Source organism: Phasianus colchicus, chromosome Z (assembly GCF_987193195.1).
Source record: "Phasianus colchicus chromosome Z, bPhaCol1.hap1.1, whole genome shotgun sequence".
In the NCBI taxonomy this organism is placed as follows: domain Eukaryota; kingdom Metazoa; phylum Chordata; class Aves; order Galliformes; family Phasianidae; genus Phasianus; species Phasianus colchicus.
The window spans coordinates 92,439,749-92,467,259 of NC_143476.1; the positions used below are offsets into that span (position 1 = coordinate 92,439,749).

Genomic DNA, 27,511 nt, shown 5'->3' on the forward strand with positions numbered 1-27,511 from the left:
CCCCTTCCGGGACCTTTTTGAACTTCTTTGTCCCCTTCCAGGACCTTTCCAACCTATTGTTTCCCCTTCCAGGACCTTTCCAACCCATTCTTCCCCTTCCAAGACCTTTCTGAGCCTTTTTCTGACCATTCTTCCCCCTTCCAGGACCTTTCCAACTCATTCTTTCCCCTTCCAGGACCTTTTTGAGCCTCTTTGTGCTTTTCCAGGACCTTTCCAACCTGTTTCTTCCCTTCCAGGACCTTTCGAGCCCATTTCTCCCCTTTCAGAACCTTTCTAACCCCATTCTTTCCTCTTCCAGGACCTTTCCAATGCAGTTTTTCCCCTCCCAGGACCTTTTTGAGCCTCTGTGCCTTTCCAGGACCTTTCCAACCCATTGTTTTCCCTTCCAGGACTTTTCCAAACCATTCTTTCCCCTTCCAGGACCTTTCCAACCCATTTTTCCCCTTCCAGGACTTTTCCAACCCATTCTTTTTCCAGGACCTTTCTGAGCCTTTTTCTGACTCTTCTTTTCCCTTCCAGGACCTTTCCAACCCACTTTCTCCCTTTCCAGGACCTTTCCAACCTAATTTTTTCCCTTCCAGGACCTTTCCAACCCATTTTTTTCCCTTCCAGGACCTTTCCAACCCCATTCTTCCCCTTCCAGGACTTTTTTGGGCCTTTTTCTGACCCTTCTTTTCCCTTCCAGGACCTTTCCAACCCACTTTTTCCCCTTCCAGGACCTTTCTGAGTCTTCTTCTGACCCTTCTTTCCCCTTCCAGGACCTTTCCAACCCCATTTTTGACCTTCCAGGACCTTTCTGAGTCTTCTTCTGACCCTTCTTTCCCCTTCCAGGACCTTTCCAACCCCATTTTTGACCTTCCAGGACCTTTCTATTCCAGATGCTCCTATCAGGACTTCCTAAATCGTTATCGAGTCTTAATTAAGAAGAGAGACCCAATTAAGAAGGACCCCAAACTTATCTGCCAGGACCTGTTGGAGGACCTCATTAAGGTGAGTTATTAGACTCATTAGTGACCTGCCAGGACCTTTTGGATGACCTCATTAAGTAGAATCATTAGGCTCGTTAGTGACCTGCCAGGACCTGCCGGAGGACCTCATTAGCCTCATTAATTACCTAATAAAACGACTTTATTAGTCTCACTATTCACCTTCCAGGACCTATCGGAGGACTTGTTTAACCTCACCACCCCCTTCCCAAGATTTATTGGAGGACTTCATTAACCTTAATTATTCACCTCCCAGGACCTGCTGGAGGACTTAATTAAAACCAATTAAAAAAAACCCCGCAGGGAAGCTTTAATTGATTTTAATTAATTCTCGCTTGCTTTATCTCCCTTCCAGGACCCGGAGCACTTCCGGTTAGGCCGCACCAAAATCTTCTTCCGGTCCTCCCAAGTCGCCTATTTAGAAAAACTGCGGGCGGAGCGGCTCCTGGCGGCCGCCATTTTGATTCAAGCCACGTACAGGGGTTGGCTTCAACGACGTCACTTCCGGCGGAAGTGGGAGGCGGCCGCCATTTTGCAACGTTCCATCCGGGGATTTTTGGCGCGCAGGTGGGTCCTGGCAGATAAGCAGCGAGGTTTAATTGGTTTTCATCGCGGGTTTTAATTAAGGCGAGGTCTTGGCAGCTGCGTAATTAGGCTCATTAGCATCTAATAATAGGTTTTAATTAATGCAGGGTGCTGGCAGCTGCGTAATCAGGCTCATTAGCTTCTAATAAGAGGTTTTAATTAATGCAGGGTCCTGGCAGATGCGTAAAAAACCCCAATAGATACTTAATTGTTGTCCTAATAGGATCTAATTAGCGCAGCTCGTTAATTAGCCTCCCTAATAGCCTCTAATAACAAGCAAACCTGTGAACTCAGTCAATTAGAGCTCATTAATGACAATTAATTAGTAATTAATCGATGTTTCCTCACCCGCCCCATCGAAATCAATGGCGGGAGCTCACAGATCTCAGCCCTAATTAACGCAGCTCGTTAATTAGCCTCCCTAATAGCCTCTAATAACCACCCAAGGCCATAAATTCAGTCAATTAGAGCATATTAATGACAATTAATTAATAATTAATCAACAGTTCCTCACCCACCCCATTGAAATCAATGGCGGGAGCTCACAGATCTCAGCCCTAATTAACACAGCTCGTTAATTAGCCCCCCTAATAGCCTCTAATAACCACCCAAACTGTGAACTCAGTCAATTAGAGCTCATTAATGACAATTAATTAGTCATTAATTGACGTTTTCTCACTCACCCCATTGAAATCAATGGCGGGAGCTCACAGATCTCAGCTTAATTAGCGCAGCTCGTTAATTAGCCTCCCTAATAGCCTCTAATAACGACCCAAGGCCGTGAACTCAGTCAATTAGAGCTCATTAATGACAATTAATTAGTCATTAATCGACGTTTCCTCACCCGCCCCATCGAAATCAATGGCGGGAGCTCACAGATCTCAGCTTAATTAGCGCAGCTCGTTAATTAGCCTCTCTAATAGCCTCTAATAACGACCCAAGGCTGTGAACTCAGTCAATTAGAGCTAATTAACGATAATTAATTAGTAATTAATGACAAATTTCTCTCCTCAGACGCTACCAGAGGCTCCGCGCGGCCGCCATTAAGATCCAGGCCTTCGTTAGGGGCGCCTTAATTAGGAGGGATTACCGCCAGGTGAGGCTTAACGAGCTCCTTAATTAACGAGCAACCCGCAGCCCCATAGGAAACCAGAGAGACCCCATAAAACCCCATAAGATCCCATAAAAACCCCATAAAACCCCATAAGATCCCATAAAACCCCATAAGATCCCATAAGATCCCATAAATCCCCCATAGAAACTCATAGGACCCCAGAAATCCCCCATAAGACCCCATAAAACCCCATAAAAACCCCATAGGACCCCATAAGACCCCATAAATCCCCCATAAGACCCCATAGGACCCCATAAGATCCCATAAAACCCCATAAAACACCATAAAACACCATAAAACACCATAGAAACTGATAGGACCCCAGAAATCCCCCATAAGATCCCATAAAACCCCATAAAACCCCATAAGATCCCATAAAACCCCATAAAACACCATAGAAACTCATAGGACCCCAGAAATCCCCCATAAGACCCCATAAAACCCCATAAAAACCCCATAGGACCCCATAAGACCCCATAAATCTCCCATAAGACCCCATAGGACCCCATAAGATCCCATAAATCCCCCATAAGACCCCATAAATCCCCCATAGGACCTCATAAGACCCCATAAGTCCCCCACAGAACCCCATAGGACCCCATAAATCCCCCAATCCCATAAAACCACCATAGGACCCCATAGAACCCCATCAATCCCCCACAAACCCCATAAAATCCCATAAATCCCCCATAGGAACCCATAGATCCCCCCAAATCCCCCATAGAATCCCATAAGACTTCATAAAAACCCCATAAGATACAGTGAAACCCCCATAGAACCCCATAAGACCCCATAAGATCCCATAAAATCCCACAGGACCCCAATAAATCCCCCATAAGACCCCATAAATCCCCATAGATCCCCCATAAGACCCCATAAAAACCCCATAGGACCCAATAAGCCCCCATAAATCCCCCATAAGATCCCATAAAACCCCCATAGAAACCAAGAAGATCCCATAAAAACCCCATAGGACCCCATAAATCCCCATAGATTCCCCATAAGACCCCATAAAAACCCCATAGGACCCAATAAGCCCCCATAAATCCCCCATAGGACCCCATAAATCCCCCATAAGACTCCCATAAATCCCCTATAAACCCCTCCTAAATCCCCGATAAAATCCCCATAAGACCCCTATAGAAACCCAGAAGATCCCATACAAACCCCATAGGACCCCATAAAATCCCATAGGACCCCATAAAACCCCATAAATCTTCCATAGAACCCCAAAGGACCCAATAAGCCCCCATCAAAACCCCATAAGACCCCATAAACCCCCATAGAACCCCATAAGACTCCATCGAATCCCATAAGACCCCATTAATTCCCCCATAGAACTCCCTAGGACCCCATAAATCCCCCATAGAACTCCATAAATCCCCCATAAGACCCCACAGATCCCCCATAGGACCCCATAAGACCCCATAAAACCCCCACAGAACCCCATAAGACCTAATAAATCCCCCATAAGACCCCATAGGATCCCCATAAGATCCCATAAGATCCCATAAGACCCCCATAGAACCCCACAAATCCCCCATAAATCCCCCATAGGACCCCATAAATCCCCTATAAACCCCCCCTAAATCCCCTATAGACCCCCATAGATCCCCCATAAGACCCCCATAGAACCCCATAAATCCCCCATAGGACCCCATAAGACCCCTAAATCCCCCATAAGACCCCATGAAACCCCAATAGGACCCCATAAATCCCCCATAGGACCCCATAAATCCCCCATAGGACCCCATAGGACCCCCATAGACCCCCATAAATCCCCCATAGAACCCCATAGTACCCCATATACCCCCCATAGGACCCCATATGACCCCATAAAGCCCCCTAAGACCCCATAAGACCCCCATAGGACCCCATAAATCCCCCATAAGACCCCATAGATCCCCATAAAACCACCATAAGACCCCCATAGGACTCCATAGATCCCCATAAGACCCCACAGAACCCCATAAGACCCCCATAGGACCCCATAAGACCCCATAGAACCCCTAAATCCCCCATAAGACCCCATGAAACCCCAATAGGACCCCATAAATCCCCCATAGGACCCCCATAAGACCCCCATAAATCCCCCATAGAACCCCATAGAACCCCTAAATCCCCATAAGACCCCATGAAACCCCAATAGGACCCCATAAATCCCCCATAGGACCCCATAAATCCCCCATAAATCCCCCATAGGATCCCATAAATCCCCCATAGATTCCCCATAAGACCCCATAGAACCCCATAGGACCCCATGAAACCCCAATAGGACCCCATAGATTCCCCATAGGACCCCATAGGACCCCACAAATCACCCATAAGTCCCCCGTAGATCCCCCATAAGACCCCATAGAACCCCATAAGACCCCATAAATCCTTCATAGAACCCCATAAGATCCCATAAGACCCCATGAAACCCCCATAGAACCCCTAAATCCCCCAATAGGACCCCATGAAACCCCAATAGGACCCCATAAATCCCTCATAGGACCCCATAAAACCCCATAAGACCCCATAAATTCCCCATTAGATCCCATAAAACCACCATAGGACCCCATAAAACCCCCATAGAACCCCTAAATCCCCCATAAGACCCCATGAAACCCCAATAGGACCCCATAAATCCCCCATAGGACCCCATAGAACCCCGTAAGACCCCATAAATCCCCATGAAACCCACATAGGACCCCATAAGACCCCATAAAACCCCATAAATCCCACATAGGACCCCATAGATCCCCCATAGGACCCCATAAGACCCCATAAAAGCCCCATAAAACCCCATATATCCCCCATAAGACCCCAATAGGACCCCATAGATCGTCCCATAAGACCCCATAGGACCCCATAAAACCCCCATAAGACCCCATGAAATCCCAATAGGACCCCATAAATCCCCCATAAAACCCCCATAGAATCCCATAAATCCCCCATAAATCCCCCATAGGACCCCCTAAATCCCACATAGGACCCCCTAAATCCCCTATAAACCCCTCCAAAACCCCCATAGACCCCCACAGACCCCCCTAAATCCCCCCCAAAATCCCCTCACCCCGCCGCCATCTTGCAGGTCGTGCGCAGCGCCATTACCATCCAACGTCACTTCCGGGCTTGGGCGGCCCGTTTCCGGTACGTGCGCCTCCGCCGGGCCGCCATTACGTTGCAACGCCGCTACCGCCGCCAGGTGGCGCTGCGGAACCTGGAGGAGCCGCGATCCCAGCGGGGAGGGGAGGAGGAGCGGCGCGACGGGGCGGAGCGGGACGAGCTGCGCATGCGCCAAGCCGAGCGGCTGCAGGTGAGGAGGGGGGGGAGGTTTGTGGGGGGGCTCCATTGGGTTCTATGGGGGTTTATGGGATTCTATGGGGTTTTATGGGGTCCCATTGGGTTCTATGGGGGCCCATTGGGTTCTATGGGGTCTCTATGGGGTCCCATTGGGTTCTATGGGATCCCATTGGGTTCTATGGGGGCCATTGGGTTCTATGGGGTCTCTGTGGGATTCTATGGGGGCCCATTGGGTTCTATGGGGTTTTATGGGGTCTCTGTGGGGTTCTATGGGGGCTTATGGGGTCTCTATCGGGTCCCATTGGGTTCTATGGGGTCCCATTGGGTTCTATGGGGTTTTATGGGGTCTCTATGGGGTTCTATTGGGATCTAAGGGGTTTTATGGGGTCTCTATGGGGTCCCATCGGATTCTATGGGGTTTTATGGGGTCTCTATGGGGTCCCATTGGGTTCTATGGGGTTTTATGGGGTCCCATTGGGTTCTATGGGGTCTTATGGGGTCCCATTGGGTTCTATGGGGTCCTATGGGGTCTCTATGGGGTTCTATGCAGTCCCATTGGGTTCTATGGGGTTTTATGGGGTCTCTATGGGGTTCTATGTGGTTTTATGGGGTCTCTATGGGGGACTATGGGGTCCCATTGGGTTCTGTTGGGTTCTATGGGGTCCCATTGGCTTCTATGGGGTCTTATGGGGTCCCATTGGGTTCTATGGGGTTTTATGGGGTCCCATTGGGTTCTATGGGGTTTTATAGGGTTTCTATGGGATTCTATTGGGTCCTATGGGGTTTTATGGGGTCCTATGGGGTTCTATGGGGGCTTATGGGGTCTCTATGGGGGGCCATTGGGTTCTATGGGGTTTTATGGGGTCCCATTGGGTTCTATGGGGTCTTATGGGGTTCTATGGGGTCCCATTGGGTTCCATTGGGTCTTATGGGGTCTCTATGGGGGGCCATTGGGTTCTATGGGGATCTGTGGGGCTTATGGGGTCTCTATGGGATTTTATGGGGGCTTATGGGATCTCAGTGGGAGCCTATTGGGTTCTATGGGGTCTTATGGGGTCTCAATGGGGTCCCATTGGGTTCTATGGGGTCCCATTGGGTTCTATGGGGTCTTATGGGGTCTCTGTGGGGTTCTGTTGGGTTCTATGGGGTTTTATGGGGCCTTATGGGGTCCCATTGGGTTCTATGGGGGTTTATGGGGTTCTATGGGGTCTCTATGGGGGGCCATTGGGTCCTATTGGGTTCTATGGGGTCTCCATGGGGTCCCATTGGGTTCTGTGGGGTCCTATGGGGTCTCTATGGGGTTCTATGGGGTCCCATTGGGTTCTATGGGGGCTTATGGGGTTCTATGGGGTTCTATGGGGGCTTATGGGGTCCCATTGAGTTCTATGGGGTTTTATGGGGTCTCTGTGGGGTTCTATGGGATCCCATTGGGTTCTATGGGGTCTTATGGGGTCTCTATGGGGTCCCATTGGGTTCTATGGGGTTCTATGGGGGTTTATGGGGTTCTATGGAGTCTCTATGGGGTCCCATTGGGTTCTATGGGGCCTTATGGGGTCTCTATGGGGGCTTATGGGGTCTCTATGGGGTTCTATGGGGTCCCATTGGGTTCTACGGGGGGCCATTGGGTTCTATGGGGTCTTATGGGGTCTCAATGGGGGCCCATTGGGTTCTATGGGGTCTTATGGGGTCTCAATGGGGGCCCATTGGGTTCTATGGGGTCTTATGGGGTCTCAATGGGGGGCCATTGAGTACTATGGAGTTTTATGGGGTCCCATTGGGTTCTATGGGTTCCCATTGGACTCTATGGGGTTTTATGGGGTCTCTGTGGGGTTCTATTGGGTTCTATGGGGTTTTATGGGGTCTCTATGGGGTTCTATTGGGTTCTATGGGGTTTTATGGGGTCTTATGGGGTCCTATTGGGTTTTATAGGGTTCTATGGGGCCTTATGGGGTCTTACGGGGTTCTATGGGGGCTTATGGGGTCTCAATGGGGGCCCATTGGGTTCTATGGGGTCTTTATGGGGCTTACGGGGTCTCTATGGGATTTTATGGGGGCTTATGGGGTCTCAGTGGGTGCCTATTGGGTTCTATGGGGGCTTATGGGGTCTCTATGGGGTCCCATTGGGTTCTATGGGGTCCCATTGGGTTCTATGGGGTCTCAATGGGGGCCTATTGGGTTCTATGGGGTTCTATGGGGTCTCATTGGATTCTATGGGGTTCTTTGGGGTCTCAATGGGGTCCCATTAGGTTCTATAGGGTTTTATGGGGTCCCATTGGGTTCTATGGGGTCTCTATGGGGCTTATGGGGTCTCTGTGGGATTTTATGGGGGCTTATGGGGTCTCAGTGGGGTTCTATTGGGTTCTATGGGGGCTTATGGGGTCTCTATGGGGGCCCATTGGGTTCTATGGGGTTTTATGGGGTCTCTATGGGGTCCCATTGGGTTCTATGGGGTCTTATGGGGTCTCTGTGGGGTCTCAAAGGGGTCCCATTCGGTTCTATGGGGTTTTATGGGGTCCTATGGGGTTCTGTGGGGTCCTATGGGGTCTCTATGGGGTTCTATGGGGTCTTTCGGGGTCTCTATGGGGTCCCATTGGGTTCTATGGGGTCTTATGGGGTCTCTATGGGGTCCCATTGGGTTCTATGGGGGCTTATGGGGTCTCTATGGGGTTCTATGGGGTCCCATTGGGTTCTATGGGGTTTTATGGGGTCTCTATGGGGTTCTATGGGGTCCCATTGGGTTCTATGGGGGCTTATGGGGTCTCTATGGGGTCCCATTGGCTTCTATGGGGTTTTATGGGGTCCCATTGGGTTCTGTGGGGTCCTATGGCGTCCCATTGGGTTCTATGGGGTCTTATGGGGTCTCTATAGGGTTCTATGGGGTCCCATTGGGTTCTATGGGGTTTTATGGGGTCTCTATGGGGTTCTATGGGGGCCCATTTGGTTCTATGGAGGCCTATGGGGTTCTATGGGGTCTCTATGGGGTCCCATTGGGTTCTATGGGGTTTTATGGGGTCTCTATGGGGGCCATTGGGTTCTATTGGGTTCTATGGGGTTTTATGGGGTCTTATGGGGTCTCTATGGGGTCCTATTGGGTTTTATAGGGTTCTATGGGGCCTTATGGGGTTCTATGGGGGCTTATGGGGTCTCTATGGGGTCCCATTGGGTTCTATGGGGTTTTATGGTGTCACTATGGGGGGCCATTAGGTTCTATGGGGTTTTATGGGGTCCCATTGGGTTCTATGGGGTCTTATGGGGTCTCAATGGGGTCCCATTGGGTTCTATGGGGTTTTATGGGGTCTCTACGGGGTCCTCTTGGGTTCTATGGGGTTTTATGGGGTCCTATTGGGTTCTATGGGGTCTTATGGGGTCTCAATGGGGGCCTATTGGGTTCTGTGGGGTCTTATAGGGTTTTATGGGGTCTCTATGGGGTCTTATGGGGCCCTATTGGGTTCTATGGGATTCTGTGCAATCTTGCGGGGGATTTATGGGGTCTTAAGGGATCTTGATGAGTTCTATGGGGTCTTTATGGGGTCTTATGGGGTCCCATGGGGTTCTATGGGGATTTATGGGGTCCTATTGGGTTCTATGGGGCCCTATGGGGTTTTTGGGGGCTTATGGGGTCTAATGGTGTCTTATAGGGTCTCTATGGGGTCTTATAGGATTTTATGGGGTGTTATAGGGGATTCATGGGGTCCTATGCAGCCCTATTGGGTTCTATGGGGTCTTACGGGGGATTTGTGGGGTCTTAAGTTGCTTCTATGGGATTTTTATGGGGTTTTACGGGTTTTTGTAGGGTCTTACGGGATCCTATCGGTTCCGGGATCCTTATGGGGTCGTTTTTGGGGTGACAGGAGCGATCCCATAAAGCCCTACAGGCCCAGGTTGAGGGGCTGCAGAGGGAACTTCGGGATCGGGAACGGGATGAAGGACGGCGCCTGAAAACCCTACAAGAGGAAATGGGGCGGCTGCGAAAGGTACGGGACCCCATAACCCACCCTATAAGAACCAGCGACCCTATAAACCCAACCGTGACCCCATAAACCCAACCGTGACCCTATAAACCCATCTAACCCATCCCTGACCCCATAAACCCAACCGTGACCCTATAAACCCGTCTAACCCATCCCTGACCCTATAAACCCATTCCTGACCCTATAAACCCAACCGTGACCCTATAAACCCATCCAACCCATCCCTGACTCCATAAACCCAACCGTGACCCTATAAACCCATCCAACCCATCCCTGACCCTATAAACCCATCCCTGACCCCATAAACCTAACCGTGACCCTATAAACATGTCCAACCCATCCCTGACCCCATAAACCCATCCCTGACCCCATAAACCCAACCGTGATCCTATAAACCCGTCCAACCCATCCCTGACCCTATAACCCCATCCCTGACCCTATAACCCCACCCCCGACCCTATAACCCCACCCCCGACCCTATAACCCCAGCTCTGACCCTATAACCCCAACCCCGACCCCATAACCCCAGCCCCGACCCTATAAACCCAACCCCAACCCCATAACCCCACTCCTGACCCTATAAACCCAATCCTGACCCTATAATCCCATCCCGATCCTATAACCCCATTTCTGACCCTATAAACCCAATCCCGACCCTATAATCCCAGCCCTGACCCTACAACCCCACCTCTGACCCTATAACCCCAACCCCAACCCCATAACCCCGCTCCTGACCCTATAAACCCGACCCCAACCCTATAACCCCACCCCCGACCCTATAACTCCATTTCTGACCCTATAAACCCAATCCCGACACTATAATCCCAGCCCTGACCCTACAACCCCACCCCCGACCCTATAAACCCAGCTCCGATCCTATAAACCAAACTTTGACCCTATAAACCGACCCCATAAGCCCCCCTGACCCTATAAGCCCCCTCTGACCCTATAAACCTGACCCTATAAACTATTCCTGACCCTATAACTCACCCCTGACCCTATAAACCCAGTGCCGACCCTATAAACCAAACCTTAACCCTATAAACCGATCCCCTAAGCCCCCTCTGACCCTATAAGCCCCCTCTGACCCTATAAACCCAGCTCCGACCCTATAAACCCGACCCCTGACCCTATAAACCATTCCTGACCCTATAACTCAGCTCTGACCCTATAAACCAAACCTTGACCCTATAAACCGATCCCATAAACCCGCCCTGACCCTATAAACCCCCCCTGACCCTATAAATCCCCCCCTGACCCTATAAACCCAGCTCCGACCCTATAAACCAAACCTTGACCCTATAAACTCAGCCCTGACCCTATAACCCCCCCTGACCCTATAACCCAGCTCCAATCCTATAAACCAAACCTTGACCCTATAAACCGATCCCATAAACCCCTACCTGACCCTATAAACTCTCCCTGACCCTATAAACCAAACCTTGATCCTATAAACCGATCCCATAACCCCCCCCCTGACCCTATAAGCTCCCCCTGACCCTATAAACCCAGCCGTGACCCTATAAACCGATCCCCTAAGCTCCCTCTGACCCTATAAGCCACCCCTGACCCTATAAGCCGCCCCCGACCCTATAAACCCAGCTCCGATCCTATAAACCAAACCTTGACCCTATAAACCGATCCCATAAACCCCCCCTGACCCTATAAGCTCCCCCTGACCCTATAAGCTCCCCCTGACCCTATAAACCCAGCCGTGACCCTATAAACCGATCCCCTAAGCTCCCTCTGACCCTATAAGCCGCCCCCGACCCTATAAACCCAGCTCCGATCCTATAAACCAAACCTTGACCCTATGAACCGATCCCATAAACCCCCCCTGACCCTATAAGCCCCCCCTGACCCTATAAACCAAACCTTGACCCTATAAACCGATCCCATAACCCCCCCCTGACCCTATAAGCTCCCCCTGACCCTATAAACCCAGCCCTGACCCTATAAACCCAGCTCCGACCCTATAAACCAAACCTTGACCCTATAAACTCAGCCCTGACCCTATAACCCCCCCTGACCCTATAACCCAGCTCCAATCCTATAAAGCAAACCTTGACCCTATAAACCGATCCCATAAACCCCTACCTGACCCTATAAACTCTCCCTGACCCTATAAACCAAACCTTGATCCTATAAACCGATCCCATAACCCCCCCCCTGACCCTATAAGCTCCCCCTGACCCTATAAACCCAGCCGTGACCCTATAAACCGATCCCCTAAGCTCCCTCTGACCCTATAAGCCACCCCTGACCCTATAAGCCGCCCCCGACCCTATAAACCCAGCTCCGATCCTATAAACCAAACCTTGACCCTATAAACCGATCCCATAAACCCCCCCTGACCCTATAAGCTCCCCCTGACCCTATAAGCTCCCCCTGACCCTATAAACCCAGCCGTGACCCTATAAACCGATCCCCTAAGCTCCCTCTGACCCTATAAGCCGCCCCCGACCCTATAAACCCAGCTCCGATCCTATAAACCAAACCTTGACCCTATAAACCGATCCCATAAACCCCCCCTGACCCTATAAGCCCCCCCTGACCCTATAAACCAAACCTTGACCCTATAAACCGATCCCATAACCCCCCCCTGACCCTATAAGCTCCCCCTGACCCTATAAACCCAGCCCTGACCCTATAAACCCAGCTCCGACCCTATAAACCAAACCTTGACCCTATAAACTCAGCCCTGACCCTATAACCCCCCCTGACCCTATAACCCAGCTCCAATCCTATAAAGCAAACCTTGACCCTATAAACCGATCCCATAAACTCCCCCTGACCCTATAAACTCCCCCTGACCCTATAAACCCCCCCTGACCCTATAAGCCCCCCTGACCCTATAAGCCCCCCCCTGACCCTATAACCCTGTGACCCTATAACCCTGTGACCCTATAAGCGCGCGGAGGAGCTGGAAGAGGAGAACGCGACCCTAAAAAGGGAGCTGGCAGCGGGGGCAGGTATGGGGTCGCTTATAGGGTCGGCTATAGGGTCGCTTATAGGGTCGGCTGTGGGGTCGCTTATAGGGTTGCTTATAGGGTCGGTTATGGGGTCCTTATGGGGTCAGCTGTGAGGTCAGTTATGGGGTCGCTTATAGGGTCGGATGTAGGGTCAGTTATGGGGTCGGCTGTAGGGTCAGCTGTGGGGACGCTTATAGGGTCGACTATGGGGTCAGCTATGGGGTTGGCTATGGGGTCGCTTATAGGGTCGGCTGTGGGGTCGCTTATAGGGTCGGCTGTGGGGTCAGCTATGGGGTCGGCTGTGGGGTCGCTTATAGGGTCGGCTGTGGGGTCGCTTATAGGGTCGGCTGTGGGGTCGGCTATGGGGTCGCTTATAGGGTCAGTTGTGGGGTCACCTATGGGGTCGCTTATAGGGTCAGTTGTGGGGTCGCCTATAGGGTCGGCTGTGGGGTCGCTTATAGGGCCGGTTATAGGGGCAGTTATGGGGTTGCTTATAGGGTCGGTTATGGGGTCCTTATGGGGTCAGCTGTGAGGTCAGTTATGGGGTCACTTATAGGGTCGGCTGTAGGGTCAGCTGTGGGGTCGCTTATAGGGTCGACTATGGGGTCAGCTATGGGGTCAGTTATGGGGTCGCTTATAGGGTCGGCTGTGGGGTCGCTTATAGGGTCGGCTGTGGGGTCGCTTATAGGGTCGCTTATAGGGTCAGTTGTAGGGTCGGCTATAGGGTCAGCTGTGGGGTCGGCTGTGGGGTCACTTCTAGGGTCAGCTGTGGGGTCGCTTATAGGGTCGGCTATGGGGTCAGTTGTGGGGTCGGCTGTGGGGTCGCTTATAGGGTCGACTATAGGGTCAGTTATGGGGTCGCTTATAGGGTCGGCTGTGGGGTCGCTTATAGGATCACTTATAGGGTCGCTTCTAGGGTCAGCTGTGGGGTCGCTTATAGGGTCGACTATGGGGTCGGCTGTGGGGTCGCTTATAGGGTCGGCTATAGGGTCGGCTATAGGGTCAGTTATGGGGTCGCTTATAGGGTCGGCTGTGGGGTCGCTTATGAGGTCGCTTATAGGGTCGGCTATGGAGTCGCTTATAGGGTCGGGTATGGGGTCACTTATAGGGTCGGGTATGGGGTCACTTATAGGGTCGGGTATGGGGTCACTTATAGGGTCGGGTATAGGGTCGGCTGTGGGGTCCCTATAGGGTTGCTTATAGGGTCAGTTATGGGGTCAACTATGGGGTCCTTATAGGGTCAGTTATGGGGTCGCTTATAGGGTCGGCTGTAGGGTCCTTATGGGGTCAGCTGTGAGGTCAGTTATGGGGTCAGTTATGGGGTCGCTTATAGGGTTGGCTGTGGGGTCGCTTATAGGATCACTTATTGGGTCGCTTCTAGGGTCAGCTGTGGGGTTGCTTATAGGGTCGGCTATGGGGTCAGCTATGGGGTCGGCTGTGGGGTCAGCTATGGGGTCGCTTATAGGGTCGGCTGTGGGGTCAGCTGTGGGGTCGCTTATAGGATCAGCTATGGGGTCAGTTATGGGGTCGCTTATAGGGTCGGCTATGGGGTCAGTTATAGGGTCGCTTATAGGGTTGGCTGTGAGGTCGCTTATAGGATCACTTGTGGGGTCGCTTATAGGGTCAGATGTGGGGTCATTTATAGGGTCGGCTGTAGGGTCAGTTATGGGGTCGCTTATAGGGTCAGTTATGGGGTCAGTTTTAGGGACAGCTATAGGGGCAGTTATGGGGTCGCTTATAGGGTCGGCTGTGGGGTCAGCTATGGGGTTGCTTATGGGGTCATTTATAGGGTCGCTTATAGGGTCAGCTGTGGGGTCGGCTATAGGGTCAGCTGTGGGGTCGGCTTTGGAGTCGCTTATAGGGTCGGCTATGGGGTCACTTATAGGGTCGGCTATGGGGTCACTTATAGGGTCGGCTATGGGGTCACTTATGGGGTCGGCTATGGGGTTGGCTGTGGGGTCCCTATAGGGTTGCTTATAGGGTCAGTTATGGGGTCCTTATAGGGTCAGTTATGGGGTCGCTTATAGGGTCGGCTGTAGGGTCCTTATGGGGTCAGTTATGGGGTCAGTTATGGGATCACTTATAGGGTCGGTTATGGGGTCCTTATAGGGTCACTTATAGGGTCGCTTATAGGGTCGGCTATGGGGTCGCTTATAGGGTCAGCTATGGGGTTGCTTATAGGGTCGTTTATAGGGTCGGCTGCGGGGTCGCTTATAGGGTCGGCTGTGGGGTTGCTTATAGGGTCGGCTGTGGGGTCAGGTGTGGGGTCGCTTATAGGATCGGCTGTGGGGTTAGTTATGGGGTCAGTTATGGGGTCGCTTATAGGGTCGGCTGTGGGGTCAGCTGTGAGGTCAGTTATGGGGTCGGCTATGGGGTCGGCTATGGGGTCGCTTATAGGGTCGGCTGTGGGGTCAGTTATGGGGTCAGCTGTGTATTCAGTTATGGGGTCACTTATAGGGGCAGTTATAGGGTCGTTTATAGGGTTGGCTATGGGGTCGGTTATGGGGTCAGTTATGGGGTCCTTATATGGTCAGCTGTGGGGTCGCTTATAGGGTCACTTATAGGGTCGCTTATAGGGTCAGCTGTGGGGTCCTTATAGGGTCGGCTATGGGGTCGGCTATGGGGTTGCTTATAGGATCGCTTTTGGGGTCGTTTATAGGATCCAGTTATGGGGTCAGTTATGGGGTTGGTTATAGGGTCACTTACAGGGACAGCTATGGGGTCACTTATAGGGTTAATTATAGGGTCGGGTGTGGGATTGCTTATAGGATTGGCTATGGGGTCGGCTATGGGGTCGGTTATGGGGTCAGTTATAGGGTCAGTTATAGGATCAGTTATAGGATCAGTTATAGGATCAGTTATAGGATCAGTTATAGGGTTTCCCTTTTGGGATCTGCCCATCCCATATTTCCCCCCCCTTGACCCCATAGAGGCCTTCAAGGATGGAGCCGGAGATCAGAGCCTCGTTAAGGTAATTAACACTAACGATCTTATGGGGTTTTATGGGGTCCTATGGGGTCTTATGGGGATTTATGGGGTCCTATGGGGTCCTATTGGGTCTTATGGGGTCCTATGGGGTCCTATGGGGGATTTATGGGGTCTTGTAGGGTCCTATGGGGGATTTATGGGCTCTTATGGGGTTTATGGGGATCTTATGGGGTTTATGGGGATCTTATGGGGTCCTGTGGGGGTTTATGGGGGATTTGTGGGATGTTATGGGGTCTTATGGGGGATTTATGGGGTCCTATGGGGCCTTATGGGGGATTTATGGGGTTTACGGGGGTCTTATGGGGTCCTAAGGGGATTTATGGGGGTTTATGGGGTCTTATGGGGGATTTATGGGGTTTATGGGGGATTTATGGGGTCCTGTGGGGTCTTATGGGAGATTTATGGGGTCTTACGGGGTTTTATGGGGTCTTATGGGGGATTTATGGGGTCTTATGGGATTTATGGGTTCCTGTGGGGTCTTGTGGGGTCTTATGGGGGATTTATGGGGTCCTATGGGGGATTTATGGGGTCCTATGGGGGATTTATGGGGTCCTATGGGGGATTTATGGGGTCTTATGGGGTCTTGCAGGGTTCTTATGGGGTCTTATGGGGGATTTATGGGGTCCTATGGGGTCTTACGGGGTCTCATGGAGGATTTATGGGGTCTTACGGGATCTTATGGGAGATTTATGGGGTCTTATGGGGGATTTATGGGGTCTTATGGGATTTATGGGTTCCTATGGGGTCTTGTGGGGTTTTAGGTGGTCTTATGGGGTTTTATAGAGTCCTATGGGGTCTTATGGGTTTTTATGGGGTCTTATGGGGGATTTATGGGGTCTTATGGGGGATTTATGGGGTCCTATGGGGTCTTGTGGGGATTTATGGGGTCTTATGGGGATTTATGGGGTCCTGTTGGGTCTTATGGGGGATTTATGGGGTCTTATGGGGTTTATGGGGATCTTATGGGGTCCTGTGGGGGTTTATGGGGGATTTGTGGGATGTTATGGGGTCTTATGGGGGATTTATGGGGTCCTATGGGGGCCTATGGGGTCTTATGGGAGATTTATGGGGTCTTTTGGGGTCCTATGGGGCCTTATGGGGGATTTATGGGATTTACGGGGGTCTTATGGGGTCCTATGGGGATTTATGGGGGTTTATGGGGTCTTATGGGGGTCTTATGGGGGATTTAGGGGGTCCTATGGGGTCTTATGGGGATTTATGGGGTCCTGTGGGGTCTTATGGGGGATTTATGGGGTTTTATGGGGTCCTATTGGGGACTATGGGGTCTTATGGGGGTCTTAGGGGAGATTTACGGGGTTTATGGGGTCCTATGGGGTCTTATGGGGATTTATGGGGTCTTATGTGATTTATGGGGTCCTATGGGGTCTTATGTGATTTGTGGGGTCTTGTGGGGGATTTATCGGGTCGTATGGGGTCTTGTAGGGTCCTTATGGGGATTTATGGGGTTTTATGGGGCCTATGGGGTCTTATGGGGGATTTATGGGGTCCTGTGGGGTCTTGTAGGGTTCTTATGGGGTCTTATGGGGGATTTATGGGGTTTACGGGGGTCTTATGGGGTCTTGTGGGGTCCTATGGGGTCCTATGGGGGATTTATGGGGTCCTATGGGGTCCTGTGTGGTCTTACGGGGGATTTATGGGGTCTTATGGGGTCTTGCAGGGTTCTTATGGGGTCTTACGGGGGATTTATGGGGTTTTATGGGCCTATGGGGTCTTATGGGGGTCTTATGGGGGATTTATGGGGTTTACAGGGGTCTTATGGGATCCTAAGGGGATTTATGGGGGTTTATGGGGTCTTATGGGGGATTTATGGGGTTTATGGGCGATTTATGCGGTCCTATGGGGTCTTAGGGGTCTTATGGAGGATTTATGGGGGTTTATGGGGTCTTATGGGGGATTTATGGGGTCCTATGGGGTTTATGGAGTCTTATGGAGGATTTATGGGGTCTTACGGAGTTTTATGGGGTCTTATGGGGGATTTATGGCGTCTTATGGGATTTATGGGTTCCTATGGGGTCTTGTGGGGTTTTAGGTGGTCTTATGGGGTTTTATAGAGTCCTATGGGGTCTTATGGGTTTTTATGGGGTCTTATGGGGGCTTTATGGGGTTTTATGGGATTTACGGGGTCCTATGGGGTCTTACGGGTTTTTATGGGGTCTTATGGGGGATTTACGGGGTCCTATGGGGTCTTGTGGGGATTTATGGGGTCTTGTGGGGATTTATGGGGTCCTGTTGGGTCTTATGGGGGATTTATGGGGTCTTATGGGGGATTTATGGGGTTTATGGGGGTCTTATGGGGTCCTATGGGGATTTATGGGGGTTTATGGGGTCTTATGGGGGATTTATGGGGTCTTACGGGGGATTTATGGGGTCTTATGGGGGTCTTATGGGATTTATGGGGTCCTATGGGGTCCTATGGGGTCTTATGGAGTTCTTATGGGGTCCTGTGGGATCTTATGGGGGTTTTATGAGTGTTTTATGGGGTCCTGCGGAGTTTATAGGGTTTTATGGATTCTCATAGGGGATTTCTGGGGCTTATGGGGTCATATGGGGGATTTCTGGGGTCTTATGGGGTTTTTCTGGGACTTTATAGGGTCCTGTGGGGTCTTATTGGGGTTTCTGGGGATCTTATGGGGTCTTATAGGGGCTTGTGGGGGTCCTGTGGGGTCTTACGGGATCTTATGGGGTTTCTCGGGGTCTTATGGGATCTATGAGGTCTTATGGGATCTTATGGGGTTTCTCAGGGTCTTATGGGATCTATGAGGTCTTATGGGGTCTTATGGGATCTTATGGGGTTTCTCAGGGTCTTATGGGATCTATGAGGTCTTATGGGGTCTTATGGGATCTTATGGGGTTTCTCGGGGTCTTATGGGATCTATGAGGTCTTATGGGGTCTTATGGGATCTTATGGGGTTTCTCGGGGTCTTATGGGATCTATGAGGTCTTATGGGATCTTATGGGGTTTCTCAGTGTCTTATGGGATCTATGAGGTTTTATGGGGTCATGTGAGGTCTTATGGGGTCTTACGGGGTTTATGGGGGATTTAGGGAATCTTATGGGGGTCTTATGGGGGATCTTATGGGGTCCTTTGGGGTTTTATGGGGTCTTATGGGGTCATGTGGGGTTTATGGGGTCCTCTGGGTGTCTTATGGGGTCTTATGGGGGATTTATGGGGTCTTACAACGTTTATGGGGTTTATGGGGTTTATGGGGTCTTATAGAGTCTTATAGGTTCTTATAGGGTCCTTATGGGGTCTTATGGGGTCTTGGGGGATCCTATGGGTTTTTATGGGATCCTATGGGGTTTTATGGGAATCCTATGCGTTTCTATGGGATCTTATGGGGTTTTCTGGGGTCCATCCCTATTTAGGATCGGGTTTTGGGGTCGGCGCCCCGTTGGCCCCATAGCGACCAACATATGGACAGAGAGGATCTGATCGAGGCTTATTATGGGATGGCGGAGACCAACAGGTTTGTGGGGTCTTTATGGGGTCTTATGGGGCTTTATGGGGGATTTGTGGGATCTTATGGGGTTCTATGGGGTTCTATGGGGTCTTACGGGTTCTATGGGGTCTTATGGGGTTTTATGGGGTCCTATGGGGGTTTTATGGGGTCTTATGGGATTTATGGGGTCTTATGGGGTCTTAAGGGTTCTATGGGGCCTTTATGGGATTTATGGGGTTGTATGGGGCTTTATGGGGTCTTTATGGGGTCCTATGGGATCTAAGGGGTCTTTATGGGGTCCTATGGGATCTAAGGGGTCTTTATGGGGTCCTTACGGGGTTTATGGGGTCTTATGGGTCTTTATGGGGTCTTTATGGGGTTCATGAGGTTCTGTGGCATCTAAGGGGTGTTTATGGGGTCTTATGGGGTCTTATGGGGTCCTTATGGGGTGAAGGGTCTCTGTAGGGTCCTGTGGGGTCTTATGGGGTCCAAGGGGTCTTTATGGGGTCTTTATGGGGTCCTGTGCGATCTAAGAGGTCTTTATGGGGTCTATGGGGTCTTATGGGGCTTTGTGGGGTCCTATGGGATCTATGGGGTCTTTATGGGGTCTTTATGGGGTGAAGTGTTTCTCTGGGGTCCTTTGGGGTCTTATAGGGTTTTATGGGGTCTAAGGGGTCGTTATGGGGTCTTTATGGGGTTTATGGGCTCTATGGGGTCCTATGGGATCTAAGGGGTCCTTATGGGGTTTTTTGGGGTCTATGGGTTCCTATAGGTGCTTTATGGGGTCTTTATGGGGTGAAGTGTGTCTCTGGGGTCCTGTGGGGTCTTATAGGGTTTTATGGGGTCTAAGGGGTCGTTATGGGGTCTTATGGGGTTCTATGGGATCTAAGGGGTCTTTATGGGCTCTTATGGGTTTTTATGGGGTCTGTGGGGTCTTATAGGGTTTTATGGGGTCTTATGGGGTCTTTATGGGGTTTATGGGCTCTATGGGGCCCTGTGGGGCTTTATGGGGTCCTATGGGATCTAAGGGGTCCTTATGGGGTCTTATGGGGTCTATGGGTTCCTATAGGTGCTTTAGGATCTTTATGGGGTCTTTATGGGGTCTTTATGGGGTGAAGAGTCTCTCTGGGGTCCTGTGGGGTCCTATGGGGTTTTATGGGGTCTTATGGGGTCCTTATGGGACCTTATGGGGTCCTTATGGGGTGAAGGGTCTCTGTGGGATCTTATGGGGTCTAAGGGGTCTTTATGGGGTCTTTTAGGGGGGGTTTATGGGATCTTATGGAGTTCTATGGGATCTAAGGGGTTTTACGGGATCTTATGGGGTCCTTTGGGGTCTTATGGGGTCTATGGGGCCTTTCTGGGGTTTATGGGCTCTATGGGGTCCTGTGGGGTCCTATGGGGCTTTATGGGGTCCTGTGGGTCCTTATAGGGTCTTATAGGGTGAAGGGTCTCTCTGGGGTCCTATGGGGTCTTATGGGGTTTTATGGAGTTTTAGGGGTCTTTATGGGGTCCTATGGGGTTTATGGGTTCTTATGGGGCTTTATGGGGTCCTTATGGGGTTTATGGGGTTGTATGGAATTTAAGAGGTCTTATGGGGTCTTTATGGGGTCCTATGGGATTCTATGGGATCTAAGGGGTCCTTATGGGGTCTTATAGGGTCTTATAGGGTGAAGTGTCTCTCTGGGGTTCTATGGGGTCCTTTGGGGTCTTATGGGGTTTTATGTGATCTAAGAGGTCTTTATGGGGTCTTATGATGTTTATGGGGTCCTATGGGATCTAAGGGGTGTTTATGGGGTCTTATGAGACCTTATGGGGTCTAATGGGGTCCTTATGGGGTGAAGGGTCTCTGTAGGGTCCTGTGGGGTCTTATGGGGTCCAAGGGGTGTTTATGGGGTCTTTATGGGGTCCTATGCGATCTAAGAGGTCCTATGGGATTTTATGGGGTCTTTATGGGGTGAAGTGTTTCTCTGGGGTCCTTTGGGGTCTTATAGGGTTTTATGGGGTCTTCTGGGGTCTTTATGGGGTTTATGGGCTCTATGGGGTCCTGTGGGATCTAAGGGGTCCTTATGGGGTCTTATGGGGTTTATGGGTTCCCATAGGTGCTTTAGGAGCTTTATGGGGTCTTTATGGGGTCTTTATGGGGTGAAGTGTCTCTCTGGGGTCCTGTGGGGTCCTATGGGGTTTTATGGGGTCCTTATGGGACCTTATGGGGTCCTTATGGGGTGAAGGGTCTCTGTGGGGTCTTATGGGGTCTAAGGGGTCTTTATGGGGTCTTTTAGGGGGGGTTTATGGGATCTTATGGAGTTCTATGGGATCTAAGGGGTTTTACGGGATCTTATGGGGTCCTTTGGGGTCTTATGGGGTCTATGGCACCTTTATGGGGTTTATGGGGTCCTATGGGTCCTTATAGGGTCTTATAGGGTGAAGGGTCTCTGTGGGGTCTTATGGGGTCTTATGGGATCTGAGGGGTCCTTATGGGGTCTTATGGGGTCCTTATAGGGTTTTATGGGACTTATGGGGTCTAACGGGTGTTTATGGGGTCTTATGACGTCTTATAGGCTCTATGGGGTCCTTATGGGGTCCTTAGGGGCTGAAGGGTCTCTGTAGGGTCTTATGGGGTCCTATGGGGTTTCAAGTGTCCCTATGGGGTCCTGTGGGGTCTTATGGGGTCTATGGGGTCTTACGGTGTCCTATAGGTTTCTCTGGTTTCCTATGGAGTCCTATGGGATTTTATGGGGTTTATGGGGTCCTATGGGGTCCTACGGGGTCCTATGGGGTCTTATGGTGTCTTATGGGGTCTTTATGGGGTTTTGTGGCTCCGACCCCATTGCAGGCTGCTGGAATCCCAGCTCCAGGAGCAGCGCTGGGAGCACGAAACCCAACTGGAGGCCATGAGGGAGGAGCTGCAGGCCGTCAAAAAGGTCTTATGGGGTTTTTCATGGGGTTTTTGTGGGGTTTTGGATGGGGTGGCGGCTCCTGTGGGGTCCTATGGGGTCATATGGGGTCCTATGGGGGATTTCTGGGATCCCATGGGGGATTTATGGGGGCTTATAAGGTCTGAAAGGGTAAGGGGTTTCTATGGGGTCCTATGGGGTTTTATAGGGTTTTATGGGGTCTTATGGGGTCTTACGGGGTCCTATGGGGTTTATGGGGTCCTATGGAGAATTTATAGGGTCTTATGGGGTCTTATTGGGTCTTATGGGGTCCTATGGGGGATTTATGGGATCTTATGGGGTCCTATGGGGTCCTATGGGGTCCTGTGGGGGATTTATGGGGTCCTACGGGGGATTTCTGGGGGCTTATAGGGTCTGAAAGGAAAGGGGTTTTTATGGGGTTCTGTGGGGTCCTAGGGGGGATTTATGGGATCTTATGGGGTCCTATGGGGTCTTATGGGGTCCTATGGGGGATTTATGGGGTCCTATGGGGGATTTATGGGGGCTTATAGGGTCTGAAAGGGAAAGGGGTTTTTATGGGGTTCTATGGGGTCCTATGGGGTTTTATAGGGTCCTATGGGGTTTGATGGGGTCTAATGGGGTCCTATGGGGTTTTATGGGGTCCTATGGAGGATTTATAGGGTCTTATGGGGTCCTATGGGGTCTTATGGGGTTTTATGGGGTCCTATGGGGGATTTCTGGGGGCTTATAGGGTCTGAAAGGAAAGGGGTTTTTATGGGGTTCTGTGGGGTCCTAGGGGGGATTTATGGGGTCTTATGGCGTCCTATGGGGTTTTATGGGGTCCTGTGGTGTCCTATGGGGGATTTATGGGGTCTTATGGGGTCCTGTGGGGGATTTATGGGGTTCTATTGGGTCTTATGGGGTTTTATAGGATCCTATGGGGGATTTATGGGGGCTTATGGGGTCTGAAAGGGAAAGGGGTTTTTATGGGGTTCTATGGGGTCCTATGGGGTTTTATGGGGTCTAATGGGGTCCTGTGGGGGATTTATAGGGTCCTATGGGGTCCTATGGAGGATTTATAGGGTCTTATAGGGTCCTATGGGGTCCTATTGGGTCCTATAGGGTTTTATAGGATCCTATGGGGGATTTATGGGGGCTTATAGGGTCTGAAAGGGAAAGGGGTTTTTATGGGGTCCTATGGGGGATTTATGGGGTCCTATTGGGTCTTATGGGGTCCTCTGGGGTTCTATGGGGGATTTATGGGATCTTATGGGGTCCTATAGGGTTTTATAGGATCCTATGGGGGATTTATGGGGGCTTATAGGGTCTGAAAGGGTAAGGGGTTTTTATGGGGTCTTATGGGGGCCTATGGGGTTTTATAGGGTCTTATGGGGTCCTATGGTGTCTTATGGGGACTTATGTGGTCCTATGGGGTTTTATAGGGTCCTATGGGGTTTTATGGGGTCATTTCTAACTCTGCCCCTTTCAGGACCTGGAAGAGGCTCTTCGTGGGTCGGCCCTACAAACGGAAGGTGGGACCCCATAACCACCCCATAACCCAACCCCAGAACCACCCCACAACCCCATAACCGTTCTGACCCTATAACCAACCCCATAACCCCACATCTGACCCCATAACCCCATCCCTGACCCCATAGCTGACCCCATAACCCCATACCTGATCCCAAAACTCCATAACCTCATACCTGACCCTATAACCGACCCCATAACCCCACAACCCCACTGCTGACCCCATAACCCCATTCCCAGCCCCATAACCCCACAACCTCATTCCTGATCCCATAACTGACCCCATAACCCCATAATCTGACCCCGAAACCCCATAACCCCATACCCGACCCCATACCTGACCCTATAACCCCACAACCACCCCATAACCCCACACCTGATCCCATAACCGACCCCATAACCCTGTACCCAACCCCATAACCCTCTGACCCTATAACTGACCCCATAACCACATGACTGACCCCATAAGCGACCCCATAACCTTTCAGACCCTATAACCGATCCCAGAATCATCTGACCCCATAAATAACCTCATAACTTTCTGACCCCATAACCGACCCTATAACTGATCCCATAACCCCACAATCTCATTCCCAATCCCATAACTGACCCCATAACTCCATAACTGACCCCATAACCGACCCCATAACTGCTCTGACCCTATAAACAACCCCGTAACCCCACATCTGTTCCCATAACCGACCCCATAACTCCAAAACCCCATAGCCTGACCCCATAACCCCATAACCCCATACCTGACCCTATAACCGACCCCATAACCCCACACGTGACCCCACAACCCCATATCTGCCCCTATAACCCCATAACCCCATATCTGACCCCATAACCCTATAACCAACCCCATAACCCCAAACCCGACCCCATAGCTCCTCTGACCCTATAAACGACCTCATAAACCCTTTCCTGACCCCATAACTGATCCCATAACCCCATAACCCCGTATCTGACCCCATAGCCCCATAACCAACCCTATAACCCTATAGGCGGCCCTATAACCGACCCCATAATCTCATAGCCAACCCCAAGACCCCACAACCCCATGCCCGATCCTATAAGCCACCCCATAACCCCATCCCTGACCCTATAACTGACCCCATAACCTTACTGACCCTATAAGCGACCCCATAACCCCATACCTGACCCCACAACCCCATACCCGACCCCAAAACCCCACGACCCCATTGCTGACCCCATAATCCGACCCCACAACCCCAAAACCCCATAGCTGACCCCATACCCGACCCTATAACTGACCCCACAACCCCATAACCGACCCCATAACCGTTCTGATCCTATAAGCAACCCCATAACCAACCCCATAATTTTCTGAGCCTATACCTGACCCCATAACCCTCTGACCCTATAACCGACCCTATAACCCCATACCCGACCCCATACCCGACCCCATAACCCTCTGACCCCATAACCGACCCCATAACCCTCTGACCCTATAACCGACCCCATACCCGACCCCATAACCCTCTGACCCTATAACCGACCCTATAACCCCATACCCGACCCCATACCCGACCCCATAACCGACCCCATAACCCTCTGACCCTATAACCGACCCCATACCCGACCCCATAACCCTCTGACCCCATAACCGACCCCATAACCCTCTGACCCTATAACCGACCCCATAACCCTCTGACCCCATAACCGACCCCATAATCCTCCGACCCCATACCCAACCCCATAACCCTATAACTGACCCTATAACTGACCCCATAACCCTCTGACCCTATAACCGACCCCATAGCCGACCCCATAACCTTCTGACCCCATAACCAACCCCATAACCTTCTGACCCCATAACCGGTCCTATATCTGACCCCATAACTCACTGATCCTATAACCGACCCCATAACCTTTCTAACTCTATAACTGACCCCATAACCGACCCCATAATCCTCTGACCCTATATCCGACCCCATACCCAACCCCATAACCCTATAAACGACCCCATAACTGACCCCATAACCCTCTGACCCCATAAGCGACCCCATAACCCTCTGACCCCATAAGCGACCCTATAACCCTCTGACCCCATAAGCGACCCCATAACCCTCTGACCCTATAACTGACCCCATACCCAACCCCATAACCCACTGACCCTATAACCGACCCTATAACTCTATACCTGACCCCATAACCGACCCCATAACCCTCTGCCCCCATAACCGACCCTACAACCGACCCCATAACCCTCTGACCCCATAACCGACCCCATACCCGACCCCATAACCCTCTGACCCTATAACCAACCCCATAACCGACCCCATAACCCTCTGACCCCATAACCGACCCCATACCCGACCCCATAACCCTCTGACCCCATAACCGACCCCATAACCCTCTGACCCTATAACCAACCCCATAACCGACCCCATAATCCTCTGACCCCATAACCGACCCCATAGCCGACCCCATAACCTTCTGACCCCATAACCAACCCCATAACCTTCTGACCCCATAACCGGTCCTTTATCCGACCCCATAACTCTCTGATCCTATAACCGACCCCATAACCTTTCTAACCCTATAACCGACCCCATACCCGACCCCATAACCCTCTGACCGTATAACCGACCCTATAACTCCATACCCAACCCCATAACCGACCCCACAATCCTCTGACCCTATAACCGACCCCATAACCGACCCCATAACCGACCCCATAACCCTCTGACCCTATAACCTACCCCATAACCAACCCCATACCCGACCCCATAACCCTCTGACCCTATAACCGACCCTATAACTTCATACCCGACCCCATACCCGACCCCATAACCCTCTGACCCTATAACCGACCCTATAACTCCATACCTGACCCCATAACCGACCCCACAACCCTCTGACCCCATAACCGACCCCATAACCGACCCCATAACCTTCTGACCCTATAACTGACCCCATACCCGACCCCATAACCCTCTGACCCTATAACCGACCCTATAACTCCATACCTGACCCCATACCTGACCCTATAACCGACTCCATACCTGACCCCATAACCCTCTGACCCTATAACCGACCCCATACCCGACCCCATAACCCTCTGACCCTATAACCGACCCCATAACCAACCCCATACCCCACCCCATAACCCTCTGACCCTATAACCGACCCTATAACTCCATACCTGACCCCATAACTGACCCCACAACCCTCTGACCCCATAACCGACCCCATAACCGACCCCATAACCCTCTGACCCTATAACCGACCCCATAACCCTCTGACCCCATAACCGACCCCATAACCCTCTGACCCTATAACCTACCCCATAACCAACCCCATAGCCGACCCCATAACCCTCTGACCCTATAAGCGACCCTATAACTCCATACCTGACCCCATAACCGACCCCATAACCCTCTGACCCTATAACCGACCCTATAACTCCATACCTGACCCCATAACCAACCCCATAACCCTCTGACCCTATAACCGACCCCATACCCGACCCCATAACCCTCTGACCCTATAACCGACCCCATACCCGACCCCATAACCCTCTGACCCTATAACCGACCCCATACCCGACCCCATAACCCTCTGACCCTATAACCTACCCCATAACCAACCCCATACCCGACCCCATAACCCTCTGACCCTATAACCGACCCTGTAACTCCATACCCGACCCCATAACCGATCCCATAACCCTCTGACCCTATAACCGACCCTATAAC

General features: G+C 51.3%; 1 protein-coding gene across 5 annotated transcripts in view; it reads left to right on the plus strand.

Moving 5' to 3' along the window:
• Positions 1-27,511, plus strand: part of MYO5B (myosin VB) — a 171,885-nt gene that overhangs the window by 84,746 nt on the left and 59,628 nt on the right. For all 5 annotated transcript variants that reach the window (XM_090131507.1, XM_090131510.1, XM_090131511.1 and 2 more), the window contains 10 exons: positions 879-990; positions 1,342-1,553; positions 2,586-2,667; positions 5,762-5,986; positions 9,825-9,947; positions 12,856-12,916; positions 15,847-15,887; positions 19,292-19,392; positions 22,199-22,286; positions 23,749-23,791. In XM_090131507.1, coding sequence (XP_089987633.1) covers positions 879-990; positions 1,342-1,553; positions 2,586-2,667; positions 5,762-5,986; positions 9,825-9,947; positions 12,856-12,916; positions 15,847-15,887; positions 19,292-19,392; positions 22,199-22,286; positions 23,749-23,791 — 1,088 coding nt within the window. The remainder of the gene's footprint in view (positions 1-878; positions 991-1,341; positions 1,554-2,585; positions 2,668-5,761; positions 5,987-9,824; positions 9,948-12,855; positions 12,917-15,846; positions 15,888-19,291; positions 19,393-22,198; positions 22,287-23,748; positions 23,792-27,511) is intronic.